Source organism: Trachurus trachurus (genome assembly GCF_905171665.1).
Source record: "Trachurus trachurus genome assembly, chromosome: 6".
NCBI classification, from domain to species: domain Eukaryota; kingdom Metazoa; phylum Chordata; class Actinopteri; order Carangiformes; family Carangidae; genus Trachurus; species Trachurus trachurus.
In genome coordinates this window covers 12,809,207-12,822,330 of record NC_139897.1, presented here as the reverse complement: position 1 = coordinate 12,822,330, position 13,124 = coordinate 12,809,207, and the positions used below count along the sequence as shown (strand labels likewise).

The 13,124-nt window shown below is 39.1% G+C and overlaps 1 protein-coding gene across 1 annotated transcript; it reads left to right on the top strand.

The window, feature by feature from the left end:
- The first annotated feature begins 371 nt into the window (after positions 1 to 371).
- arih1 (ariadne ubiquitin-conjugating enzyme E2 binding protein homolog 1) lies at positions 372 to 13,000 on the top strand. Its single transcript, XM_083974255.1, has 14 exons — positions 372 to 813; positions 6,211 to 6,278; positions 6,401 to 6,548; positions 7,733 to 7,825; positions 7,907 to 7,962; positions 8,843 to 8,909; positions 9,089 to 9,195; positions 9,331 to 9,373; positions 9,483 to 9,554; positions 9,645 to 9,775; positions 9,910 to 9,967; positions 10,398 to 10,658; positions 10,924 to 11,036; positions 11,129 to 13,000. Exons 1-14 carry the CDS (start codon positions 526 to 528, stop codon positions 11,211 to 11,213), a joined length of 1,590 nt encoding a protein of 529 aa, XP_083830381.1. The 5' UTR covers positions 372 to 525; the 3' UTR covers positions 11,214 to 13,000.
- The last annotated feature ends 124 nt before the right edge of the window (positions 13,001 to 13,124 follow it).

Below are 13,124 nucleotides of genomic sequence, written 5' to 3'. Positions count from 1 at the left end.
GTAGAGACTAGGTGGACCATGCAGTCACATGACTAGACTCTACAAAAGTAGGGCTTGTTTGTATCATAGGCTGACAAAATATTGTAATGTTTTACTAAATAAAATAGGCTACCTGTGTACCATGTTAGACTCATGTAGTTTGACTGACTATTTTTTTCCACAAGGGTTGGCATTGCTGAACGTTTTAGCTAAATGTGTTCAAATGAAACGTATCCTTTTTATATATATTATTTTTGTGTGTGTGTTTTTTTTAAACGTGTTAAATATATTTGGTGAAAATAAAGTTTGTAATAAAAATACAATTTAAAAAAAATTCTTGCTCAGTCCAACTGACGTAAGAACGTCGTAAGTTAGTGACGCTGTGTCTCTTTGTTGGCTTAGCAGCGGCGACGTTTTGTTGTTATTTTCGCTGCAGCTGAAAAACAGGCTCGGATAATTTTGGTTTTCGTATTGTTACGCGATCAACGTTTTTACACGCTGTAGACCGTAAGGTGTGCTTGTCACAAGTTGATAACCACCCTAGGAATGGACTCAGACGAGGGTTATAACTATGAATACGACGACGAAGAGGAGGAATGTAGCGAGGACAGCGCCGAAGAGGAGCCCGAGGACGACACCCTGGAGCTCGGAGAGGTGGAGTTGGTCGATCCCGTGGTGGCCGGTGGGGAGCGAGACGAGTGCGGCGAGACTGGTGGAGGTGGCCACGGTCCCGGCGAGGAGGAGGAGGAGGACTACCGCTTCGAGGTTTTGACTGCCGAGCAGATCCTCCAGCATATGGTGGAGTGTATCAGGGAGGTCAACGAGGTCATCCAGGTAGGTATTTTGGTATGTCAGCGTCAGGAAAGACCGGGGTCCAGGCTTGGATGATGCATAAACAGGCCATGGACGTTAGCTTAGCCATTAGCATAGCAGGAGTAGTTTACTTGCTGGAAGTTGGCAGTTTCACAACTGTGATAGGATTCACACAGTACAAAAAAAATCTTTATTGCCAGTTTAGCCTTATTAAGTGCACGTATCCTTTTAAACAAACCCGGTGACAACTTCAAATGTGTGCATTTAAGTAACAATCTACACGAATTCTGTTCCAGGAAGTAGCCTAATCCCTATTGAGAAGTTGGCAGTAGCGCTTGCTAAGCTAACGTTAGCTCCTGAGTTAGCTAGCATGCTAACAGGCTAACTGAAACCGTCAAACTAGCACCTCATTGGAATAACGTTAAATACACCCCAATGAAAAAAACATGACGCATTTGATTCTGGATTTTGTTAACTGCCAGTTCCTACTGCACGACAACCAGAGTCCGTTAATCGTGCAATTTCATGTTAACGGTACTAAATTTGTAAAATAACATGACCGTTAGTGCTGTTATAATGTTGGACGAAAGGCTTGGTCATCGAGTTGGTTAGCAAGTTATATGCCAGATTACTGGCGTTAACGCTAACGAGCAAAATTTAACGTGATATCTTGAAAGAACAAAAAAAGGTCTGGACGTTTCACACGAAGACGTTATAATCTGTCAACTGTTAAAGATTAAATATGGGGGAAACTTAGTTGAGCCTTTAGGCTTAGCGTTACTTGGGCCTCCATTTCCTTTCACTTAGCTTCACTTGGGCTCAGAATAAAATGGAAAGTGCTCTTGACAGACCCACCACTATTCAAAATGTTAAGCTGTAGTGATGTATTCAAAACGCGTGCGTGTTTTTGGTTCTCACAACTCCACTATAAAATTCCCCAAAACTATACTGGTTAAAATAACAGTTCTGTGGATACTGTAAAGCCGCATGGCAGTTGTTTCTACAACAGAAACAACTGACAGGGCCATTCTTCTATAAATAGTATTTAGGGCTAGCTTTTTAATTATCAGGTTTGCAACACTAACCAATAACTTTTTGAAAGTCAATTCAAAAATGTGTTCAATGAAGTTTTTAATGTGGAGCATTCTGCAACTCCTATCATCTAGTGAACTTCACTTGAATATAGGCTACTCTTATCTCTAGGCTCTAGTGAATGTGTCTTCACATGTCAAGAGTGACTGGTTTGTCTAGTCTCTGAAGACAATTTAGGGTAAAGTAACAATTGGTTGATGTTTTTATTTATTTATTTTTGTTGGCTTTATATGCAGTCAAAGATAAACAGCCAAACAGAACAGGCAAAGCATCAACATTCTCCCAAATACACAGAGGTCAAAAAGTTAAAAAAGGAGGATGAAGTTGAATCTGCTCTGTAAAACATCGTCAACAAATACTGACCATTTCACCTACAATTTAGGTAGGGATTTCTGCAGGGCTGCTATTAGATTGAATGACTTTTAGATAGGTGTTCCTAATAAACAGGCAATCTGGCATATTGCCATATTTTGAGTTGTACTACAATATTCATACAGCAGGACCTATGTCATGATTTGTTCTCTTTGAATGTATTCTGCTTTGAATTCCAGCTGTTTATGTTCAAGAACCATCGATATTTGGAAGACAGCATGAATTTTGCATAAACACTTGCAAAGCTGAAGGCAAGACATAGTGCTCTGTAGTGTATCACTGCCAACTGCATTTTGAGAAATGATATGGTAATTTCTTGTACTTGAGATAAACTCATTATTACCAGTGTTATATTAGTATTGTCTCGTGAACTACCGTGTGATTTCCCACCTATACACCAGGGTGGCGTGAAATAAATACTGTGCATATGAGCATGTCCATGGAGACAATTTTCCTGTCTAATATTTAAATGACTGAGAGCAACCCCTGTTGTTTTCTATTAGGGTTGAGTCATGGCTCTGGCCTATTATGCACCCTACTGCAATGATCTTTCTCATTCTGAAATTCAGATGTAAAAATTTGTATTTTCATCCATAAGTAGAATACAATATACAAAATGAATATGCACTACACATCTTTGAAGCTGGCATGCATCACACCCAGGTATTCTTGGGAGACCACTGAATACCTGCTGTCACCATAGTGACACTTAAATGTGTAGTGATGTGGGATCCTGAGAACATGATTTTTGAACATTACATACAGCAAAGGGTGAAACTTAGCATGTGACAATGATGAACCAATATTAACAGCAGCTTTTTATAGTAGGCGTTGTTTGTTAGTGGAGTAGAAGAGCTTTTGAAAAGTTGGATGATAAGTGTTGTTTCATATTGGACTATACTGCTTTTACAAGCAAGCTTCATTCAATCACAATGCAAACCAAACATTGTCCTCTGATATTTATAGCTATTAGTGCAAGAGAGTCGTTTTGAGTCTTTTGGCCACAAAAAACGGGAGTTGTCCCTGACTGATGATTTGATATTATTAAGTTTGTAGGTGCGTGTGTGTGACCGCATAAATTTACAATAAGATTAAGATTATAAGATTTAAACAGAACTCTTAGTTTTTCCATTTCAAAATTGATTAAAAAAATTATCAGTTTATTAAGAAAGTTGAATTGTATACTAGCTTAGTTTTGGTGACCTACAATTTTTTTTTCTCAAATTGTACAGACACAACATACAATAACTCATCATTTGCTTGAAACTTTGCATTCCACCTCTAAAATTTGCTTCACTTTAACCCTTTTCCACTGTATGGTACTGGATCAACTCGCGCTAATTGGATTCATATTGGACAAAAGTTGTGGTAGATGGCCCCTCTTATTTTTTCTTTAGCACCACCTCTGCCAAGGTTCTAACGGAGCTGAAACAATACTGAAAGGTGACTTGAAAACATGCAGACTGATAGTTTTGAATGAATCACCACTACTGCATCATCAAATTTGTGCACAATGAGATGTTCTGAGGAAGGCTGCGTTTCTAAAACAGCCAAATGACTGCACCGATTACTATAGCCTAGCCTGTTACATTTGGAAGAGGGGGCTGTTTTGAATTATCCTCCATTTGTTCATGTTTGTGTTGCATTGAAGATGAGGTCACAACAGTTTTGTGCATTGTCACTGTAGTAACCTAATTGGAAGATCACTATTCACAGGGGAAAAGGTACCTGGTATCAAAAGTATATAGAGTTGAATCAGTATGATACACAAGGAAACACATCATATGTGTAACTTCACTGGAAGTCAGCATCAGTTATGGCAAATTGTATACTGAAGCAGAGTGTCTCTCATTTTGACCAGAGAACAAATGGGAAGAAACAAGAATAGATGGAACACCTGGAGAGTTATTGTTTCATTCTGTTGACATAACACAGTGGTCAAGTCAAGTGTTTGGCATAGAAAGTAGTAGTATTTTTGTTCTTGGAAAGCAAAACTGGAGGGAGCAACATGTTTCTGTCATCTTTCTGTGCATTATTTTATGGATTTATAGAATTTATGCAAAGGCAGACTAAAGCTGTTTTTGCAGGTCCTGGTGGCTAGGCACCATACTAAGACACTGTATGTTGCGATTTCCTTTTGAGTAATAAATCATCTCACATAGGTGAGACTGGCCTTGTACATGTAATGGCGTGGTCACAAGCTGTTCTACATGGAACAGAAATTTAGCAATTTCACTTTAAAATGTGCTACTGACAGGCAGAACATTTCTTTTGGTAACTGAAGCTTACTCCAGCTCTAGATAGTAACCTCATTAATTCAGCAGCATTGTGCATTCACTTCTTTCATTAGTGACATTGCTCTAATTTATTACTGAGCTGGCTTTATGAATGTAGCCAATAAACAGTGGGAAGTAAGAAATGTTACTAAATTGCAAATGGAATACAAATACTTTTACATTTTGTATAAGTGACATTTGCTAATTTCCGGAAAAGGCGCAAGAATAATATGCACTGCATTGAACGTCTAAAAGCCCTAGACCCTAATGCTGTGTTCACATGGAGTCCGGCAGACAGCAGACGGTCAGTCCGACGGCACGGCAAGGCACAACGACAAGACGCGTCACCATGTTGCTATGGCAGCATCAGCATAGTCGTACTCATGCGCCATGTTCGGTTGAGGATACCGTCGCGGCAGACGGCAAAAGTTAAAATATTTGAATGAAACAGGTTCTCTTGCGCTTCAGCCGGGTCTCATTCACTGATCGGTGCTCACAGCCCAGGACGAGATACTAGCTATACAGATATCAAATGGGCCAATTCAAAGTGACTGCACCCAAATGACGGGAGACTGGAGCACTCAATAGGATGAAAAAGTTTATTGTGCCACGACTAACGTTTCGACCCTGCACAGGTGTTCATCAGAGTAAAATATTTGAACTTGGGACGGCATTGCCGTTTGCCATTGCTGTCCACGGTATTTTTTGCCGGCCTCCCTCAAGTTTTACCGTCGTTCTCTCGTCCACTAACATGACATCCGGCTTGCCGTCTGCCAGACTCCATGTGAACGCAGCATAAGTATAGTGTAAAGACACTGGGTGAGAAATTGTCATAGCATCCCTGACATTTCACTGCTGTACAGTACAATATGCTTCGGTACCATAACAGTACAAACAGTACAGGATCTAGGCCTATGTTGCAAATCAAATGGGAATTTGCACAGATAGCTTTTAATTAAACCAGAGATGAGATTGATAGGAAAATTATGTGATGGGACTTTTATGTAAAATGCTTTTGTGGACAGGTCTGGTTTTGGTGGTTTTACTGCAACATGTGCAAGCTTGTCTATTATACTTGTTGAAATCCTCACACAGGTTTGCTTAGTTTCCCCTGAGACACCATCACCTATCCAGACGCAGGAAACGGTGCCTTCAAATGTTTGTTTTTTGTCGAACCATGTATCTATTGTGATTTATTGCAGAATATTGTTGTGGTTTATTGCCTGTGAAAAGTCAACAGATACAATACAAAATACAAAACTTTAATCTGGGTGGAATGTATGTACTGTGATATTAGGTGCCTGCTCTTGAGCAAATACTTAAACAGAAAAAGTGGAACTCCACCCTGTAGTGGGCAGATATGATTGTATATGCCAACCAATATACATAGGCGGACAGTGAGTGGTAATGCAAGTCAGAAGTATCAAATCTACATTATTTTTGGTCATTTGCACACTATTTCTAATACAGGGCCTAATCACATCAGTAACGTGGATCCTTACGCCTGTTTGTTATTACATAAAACCTTTTCTCTTATTGTGAGAGCAGAAACTGCAAATAAATAAACTCTTCAGGACAGTGGTTGTCTGAATTGTAGGTTAGGAGAAGATTGAAAATTGGCAGTTGTTGAATGAAAAATCCAGGTTTATTTCTGACAAATCATTTCTTATTCCTCTAGAATCCTGCAACAATAACGCGCATCCTTCTCAGTCACTTCAACTGGGATAAAGAAAAGCTTATGGAAAGGTAACAATGTCTGAATTATGTTCTTTATTTGCTGCCTTTTGCCACCAGGGTGAGCCAGTGTCTTCTTGCTCTTTTCTAACACTTATGTATTTATTTATTCATTTTTGTCTCCATTTATACAGGTATTTTGATGGTAACCTGGACAAGCTTTTCTCTGAGTGTCATGTCATTAACCCCAGTAAGAAGCCTCGCATCCGTCCTCCAATCAACACTAGATCATCGGCACAGGATATGCCATGTCAGATCTGCTATCTGAACTTCCCCAACTCTGTGAGTCCCATAATGACACCTACATTGCATTGCATGAGATAATTGTGTTTAGATGCATGTTGTTTTTTGTGTAATTGTGTTCTTAATGGCCCACTGGAGATTTAAGGCATATTTAAATTGTCTAATGCAATTCTTAACTGAGGCATTTCACAGACAACCAGACATAGTTAACACCCATGGCTGCAAACTAGTAATGGAAAAATGATATCTTATAAGTATCTTTTCTATGAATAGTATGGGTAACATCACAAAATGTGATCACTGTCTGTCTCTATTCTGAAGGTCTAGGATTAATGTTTTTTTTTATACCTGTTGTAATCAGAAAGAAATCAGTGAGTGTAACTTGCTTTCATTGCCTAAACCCAGTTTTCTTTACTATTGTTGCTGATTATGTACTGATGATGATTCTTTGTCAGTATTGTAACATTGTTTTAGTTTTCAGACTAAAACATTTTTTAATTTGACTTTGGATATTGATAGATACTTGGTGCCCTGTAATCAGATATTTCCCAAACAGCCGGTGGCTTTGGCTTGCCAGGTATCAAAAATCCTTAAATAATAAAATGTTCCAATATTAAACAAAGATAACAAAGAACTGAGGGGGAAACATGTTTTGCTGTGTTACATAACTATTGGAAAGCTGAAAGCTTCTATGTCCCTCTCACTTGTAAGGATCAGAGGGAAAACACTGGAAATACCACAGCAGCTGTTCAGTGGCAATGCTATACAATTTCAAAAAGAAAATTATTTTGTCGCAGGATTGGTTACATTTGTGGCATCCATTTGTAATCAACATTAAACAGTCAATCCAAATGAAGGCATGATTAATTTTTCACAGCATTGCATGTAATTGTACAGTACTGTATGGACAGACAGGTGGAGGAAGTATAATTGTTTAAGAGCTATTTTGCTGTCAAGCAGAATAATACATATTGGCAACAAAGTTTTAGTGTTGTCAGAAAGAAAATGGCAAACTCTAGACTATTTAAATCTATATTGTTTATATGTGAGAATTTGCAGCACTCAAAATGATCCATCAGTTATTTTAATCAGTTTATTAAAACAAAACCGTTTGTCTAGCCAAAACTGCACATTTTTTCTATGACTTCTATGTTTGTAAATAGCACATGTGCTTATAAGCATTTGATTTGTTTGAAAGTAAATTAGATGCTTCTCTCCTCCAGTATTTTACAGGCCTGGAGTGTGGACACAAGTTCTGCATGCAGTGCTGGGGAGATTACCTGACCACCAAAATCATAGAAGAAGGAATGGGACAGGTACCCACTGAGATTTACTGATCACTCAGAGTCTTTTAATAGCCATTTGACTAATATTTTTTGTCCTCTGGTTCCTCTTAGACCATTTCATGCCCCGCTCATAGTTGTGACATTTTGGTTGATGACAACACAGTCATGTGAGTATCTGTTTGTCTTTATGTTTGTTTCGATTTTTTTTTTTTTTTGCATGTTGGCCAGCAATAGATGTAGATGTGACTGATCCATTGTAGTAACAAAGAGAAGGGAATGAAAATTATTCTTCTGGTTGTTATTTTTCTAAAAAATACAATTACACTAAGGCAGACACAGTTACCAACTAACTGCTTGTGAAGGAACATCCCCATCTGTGTTAGTTTTAACTATTTTGCCGAAAGGCTTTTAAACCATAACGAAGCCCTTTGACTACACAACTTTGTTATACATTTTGTTGAAATGGTCAAAAATATGAATCACAAACGAAGCTGAAGAAAATGTATGTCATCATCTCATGCTATCTTCTATATTAGTTTAGTGCCTTTGCCTTTAACAGGAATACAATCTGTGAATCTTCCAATAATCTTTTACCCGGCATTCTTTTGTCAGTAGTCTACTTCTTAGTGCAAAGAAATATACCTCCATATTGGAAGCATGGACACTAATCTCTTTTACCGGCTTTTAAGCTGTCAGTAATTGTCTTAACCTACATTCTGATCACCAGCTAGCAGGAAACCTGGTCAGCTAAGGGTGTGACTTACACACAATCATGTTCTCAATGTCAGCAATTAAATCAATGAAACAAATGTTGTACCATAGTTATTGGCTTGTATTAAATCTCATTAGCTTGAAATGTAAGGAATTGTGTTGGCAAGCAAATATGAGAATTTTGATTGTAATGTTAATCCAAGAAAAAGTGATATTGTTTAACTATTTTTATTGCCTTTGGATGGTCTGCATAGTGTGAAAGGAAGGCAGCTTTTACAAAAGTAATCCATTCTATGAAATGAAGGCTAATAATAAATAATTTGACTTTTCCTGTAGGCGCCTCATAACAGATTCTAAAGTGAAGTTGAAGTACCAGCATTTAATTACCAATAGTTTTGTAGAGGTAAGCTTTGCGTTTTTTTCTCAAATGGGCTGTAAAATCTTCATCTATTATCTTGAGCTGTTCAGGTTATCCACATGCACTGCTAGGTAGAACATTTCAAGCTGTTTTCCAAGCAGTGCTTCTTTGTAATTTAACATGAAACTATAAGTTAATATTTTATCACTTGTTACTGCTTTTAGTGCAATCGACTGTTAAAGTGGTGCCCCGCACCAGACTGCCATCATGTTGTGAAAGTCCAGTACCCAGATGCCAAGCCAGTGAGGTGCAAGTGTGGCCGCCAGTTCTGGTAAGAGAGCTTGTTTGAAGAGGAGGTGTATTAGATTATTGTGAACTGACAGTGGCAGCCCTTGAATTTCGATTCTGAAAGTTTATCAGTAATAACTGAGGATGATTTGAATTTGATCTTTTGTTTCTGTTGCAGCTTCAACTGTGGAGAGAACTGGCATGACCCTGTCAAGTGTAAGGTCAGTCAATGATTATCTTATCATCTTTCTCTTTTTATCTTGTGTGAAATTCTGTTAAGATTGGCATTCAGACTTGACGTGATTATTTCTTATTTTTACGTGTTTGTAGTGGCTGAGAAAATGGATTAAAAAATGTGACGATGACAGTGAAACTTCGAACTGGATTGCAGCAAATACTAAGGTATGAAATCAATACGGTCTGTTGGTTAGTATTTTGTTGTTGTAAAACCTCGAGCAGAGAATTAAAATCAGTAACCCCCTCTTCTGACAGGAGTGTCCCAAATGCCATGTGACCATCGAGAAAGATGGTGGCTGCAATCACATGGTTTGTCGGAACCAGAACTGCAAAGCTGAGTTCTGCTGGGTCTGCCTTGGTCCATGGGAACCCCATGGCTCAGCCTGGTAAGAGCTAATGACCTATAAATGACTTTTTCCATGTTGGACTATACTTAAAATAGGTCTTTTTTGATAGTGGTATATTCACTTCAATTAAAAACTTGAACCTTTTTGAAAATGTGGAAATTGTAACATTTCAGGTACAACTGCAACCGCTACAATGAAGATGATGCCAAGGCAGCCAGAGACGCTCAAGAGGTAATAAATTATATGATAGATTTTGCCTACTGTTGCCACATAATGCCACAATATCAATGTGCAACATTCAGACCTGTTTGCAATGGGCGTAACAGCCAAAATATTAACAGTCATCAGCAACACCCAACTATACTTTCCATCCTGCTGCACTGGTGAAACATGTACAGACAAGAAATACTCTTTTGCCTCTTTTGTCTGCTGGAGTACCTAATATAAAATCCAATTCAACTAATCAGACCTTGTGTACAAAGTTCATCCAAAAACATTGGTAGTGGGGTCTGCTCCATGGACCCAATAACAATTGTCCATTACATCTTTTACAAAAATTGTTGCAGAATGAAGTATGGATGTTGCTGATGACCCAATGAGTTTGAAGATCTGTGTTAAGTAAAAGTTGAGTTAAAGCCGGTTCCACGCTGTGTGTGTGCAGCGCTCCAGGGCAGCCTTGCAGAGGTACCTCTTCTACTGCAACCGCTACATGAACCACATGCAGAGCCTGCGCTTCGAGCACAAGCTCTACGCTCAGGTCAAGCAGAAGATGGAGGAGATGCAGCAGCACAACATGTCCTGGATTGAGGTGCAGTTTCTGAAGAAGGCTGTGGATGTGCTATGCCAGTGCCGCTCCACACTCATGTTCACTTACGTCTTTGCCTTCTACCTCAAGAAGAACAACCAGTCCATTATTTTTGAGGTATGATAAGCGTTCAATCAAATGTCACAGTCGTGAGCAGATGATGCATGACATAAATAACTATCAACTGGAATCTCTGAAGAAATTGCATTGGTACTGCTGCGTCTGCACAAGCTGAATGAGAGAAAATGGCCCACACTTCCTGTAGCCTGAGCTGGGCCTTAGGCTAGGCACTCTAAAGTTTATTCGTCATAGATAATTGACAGTTCTGTTTTTTTATTTATATGATAGATTAATATTGTTTTTCAAACTTTTGGTTCACCAGAACAACCAGGCAGACTTGGAAAATGCCACTGAGGTGCTGTCTGGCTACCTAGAGCGGGACATCTCCCAAGATTCCTTGCAGGATATCAAGCAGAAAGTACAAGATAAGTACAGGTCAGTGACATAAGAACCATAATCAGTGTCTGCCATCATTAGTTTGTGTGTCTCTTGGTCTCTAAATAAATAAATCCTTCTTGTGTCTGTAGATACTGTGAGAGCAGGCGAAGAGTGCTGCTACAGCACGTGCATGAAGGCTATGAGAAGGACCTGTGGGAGTACATCGAGGATTGAGGACACGTCCCAATGCAACGGACTCTTGGGTATCTTGACAAACTAGAGCGCTGATGCAATTTAACAGGGCAGCACGGGCCTTCTGCCGCCTCTCCTTTGGCAAACCAACCACTTTTGCATCATTTTCCTGGATTTGTTTAACAAAATCTTAAAAGTAAATTATATTTAAATAAAAGGTAGAGTAATAAAAAGAAAGTGTACTACAGTATTGTTAGCAACAGAGTGAAGTCTTGAGAAAGCAGAAAATCCATCTTAAACAAATACATCCTTTTGGCTTGTATTGTAACACCTCCCCTGAACTATCTTATTTTCCTGTTTTTTGCTTGTGAATCTTTTTGTTTTGATTTTGACTTTTGTTTTTCCCATTAGTGTGAAAATGTTTTCAACACAGCTTTAATTGTCCTGGCCATGTCTGCAATATGTGGTGAGATCCTTGTCTGGGTGGCTGAATGTTGATAGGCTGATTGCAAAGGGGCAAAGACATTTCAGGGGGGGCGGGGGGAGGGGAAGGGAAAAAAAACATCAAAAGAACAAAATAGCAAGTCTGTATTTTTCAATTTGTAAATAGTCCATATGCATGGAAGTTAAAGAGCAAGAGTGGCACGTGTTTGCATAATTTTGAAATTTTGAAATATTTATTCTTTACCGATATTGAAAAAGGTGTACTTTTGCCATGTAGGTTGAGTCTGTTTACTCCCTCCATCGTGTGTGGGGGTTTAGAGGTCTTCGGCAATAAGGCATTCGCCCTATCATCCTCAGTCTCTTCAGAGCAGTGCACAAGTCACACCTTATCAGTAAATTTAATTGGGGACTGATAGAAAGGATTTCTCTTAGTTGCCAAGTAATCAAATGAAGAACTCAGTGAAAGTGCACAGCTGAGTCACTAAACCAAGAGTAGAAAAAGTTTAACAGTTCAAAGGAAAGGTTGAATGCACAGGCCCCGTGTCCCTTTATTCTAACCTTTTGCTGTACCCTCTTAGTTGTTTTTAGAGGTGTTTAACATTAAGACCATTACTAATAATTTGCAAGAGCCAAACTGAGTGACATTCACTCTTTCTTTTTTTTCTCTCTTTCCCGACGTGGCTTGAGGTCGCCCTCTTAAAGCTCAGCTTGCACCTTGGGGATTGAATGAGGGTAATAGAATGTACTGACAGCACAGCTTTGTAGTGCTGCTAATTGGGCTGGATCACTGTCAAACAGGGTCAGGCATTTGCATCACTCTTGCAGGGAATACTTGGATGGCATGGGGCTGATAATGGCCGCGCCTCTTTGAAGAGATCTCTTGCCTTGCAGTGAGACTGAACATTGCTTTAAACTGAGCTACACAGATGGACTTGCGTGATCCTTGGGCAGATGAGGAATATAGGGCAAACTTCTAAAGGTTGTAGGACTGTTTTATAACGCTGTTATGCTTTTGCATTAAAGACTGTATTTTTCGCACATGGGTTGAGGATTTGACATTGAAATGTCAGTGCCCCTCCAGGTTTTGCATTTTCTGTATGGTGGTTGCTCTGGTTGTCAAGCCCTCCTTGTAAATGCTCGTTCGTGTCTCTGCAATATGGCAGTCTTCACAAGATTGACTGGAGGGGACATGAATATACAGGCACTGATGCAAGTCAGAAGATGACACCAAAGTGTCAGCCATCATTAAAACACATCCTTTGCCCCAGTTTCAGATCTTTGGGGAATTCTCTCCCAAATGCTTCTTATGTGTTCAAACTTATTATTTTATCCTAGCAAATTATAAACTGTATTGTTTATTTGAATAAATGTCATGAGAAATCTCATTTTTGGGAGTTCTGTGTGAGTCATTAGAATAGGTTTGGTCTCAATCATATTAATTACCCAAACACCCATGATGCATTTCTGCGCTATGTATTTTGCAATGTAGTGTACTACAGACCTTGACAG

Coding starts and splice junctions, on each gene's coding strand:
- arih1 (XM_083974255.1), top strand. CDS start 526: ATGGACTCAGACGAGGGTTATAACTATGAATACGACGACGAAGAGGAG. Junction 6,549..7,732: donor ATCTGAACTTCCCCAACTCT/GTGAGTCCCATA, acceptor TCTCTCCTCCAG/TATTTTACAGGCCTGGAGTG. Junction 9,776..9,909: donor GAACCCCATGGCTCAGCCTG/GTAAGAGCTAAT, acceptor GTAACATTTCAG/GTACAACTGCAACCGCTACA.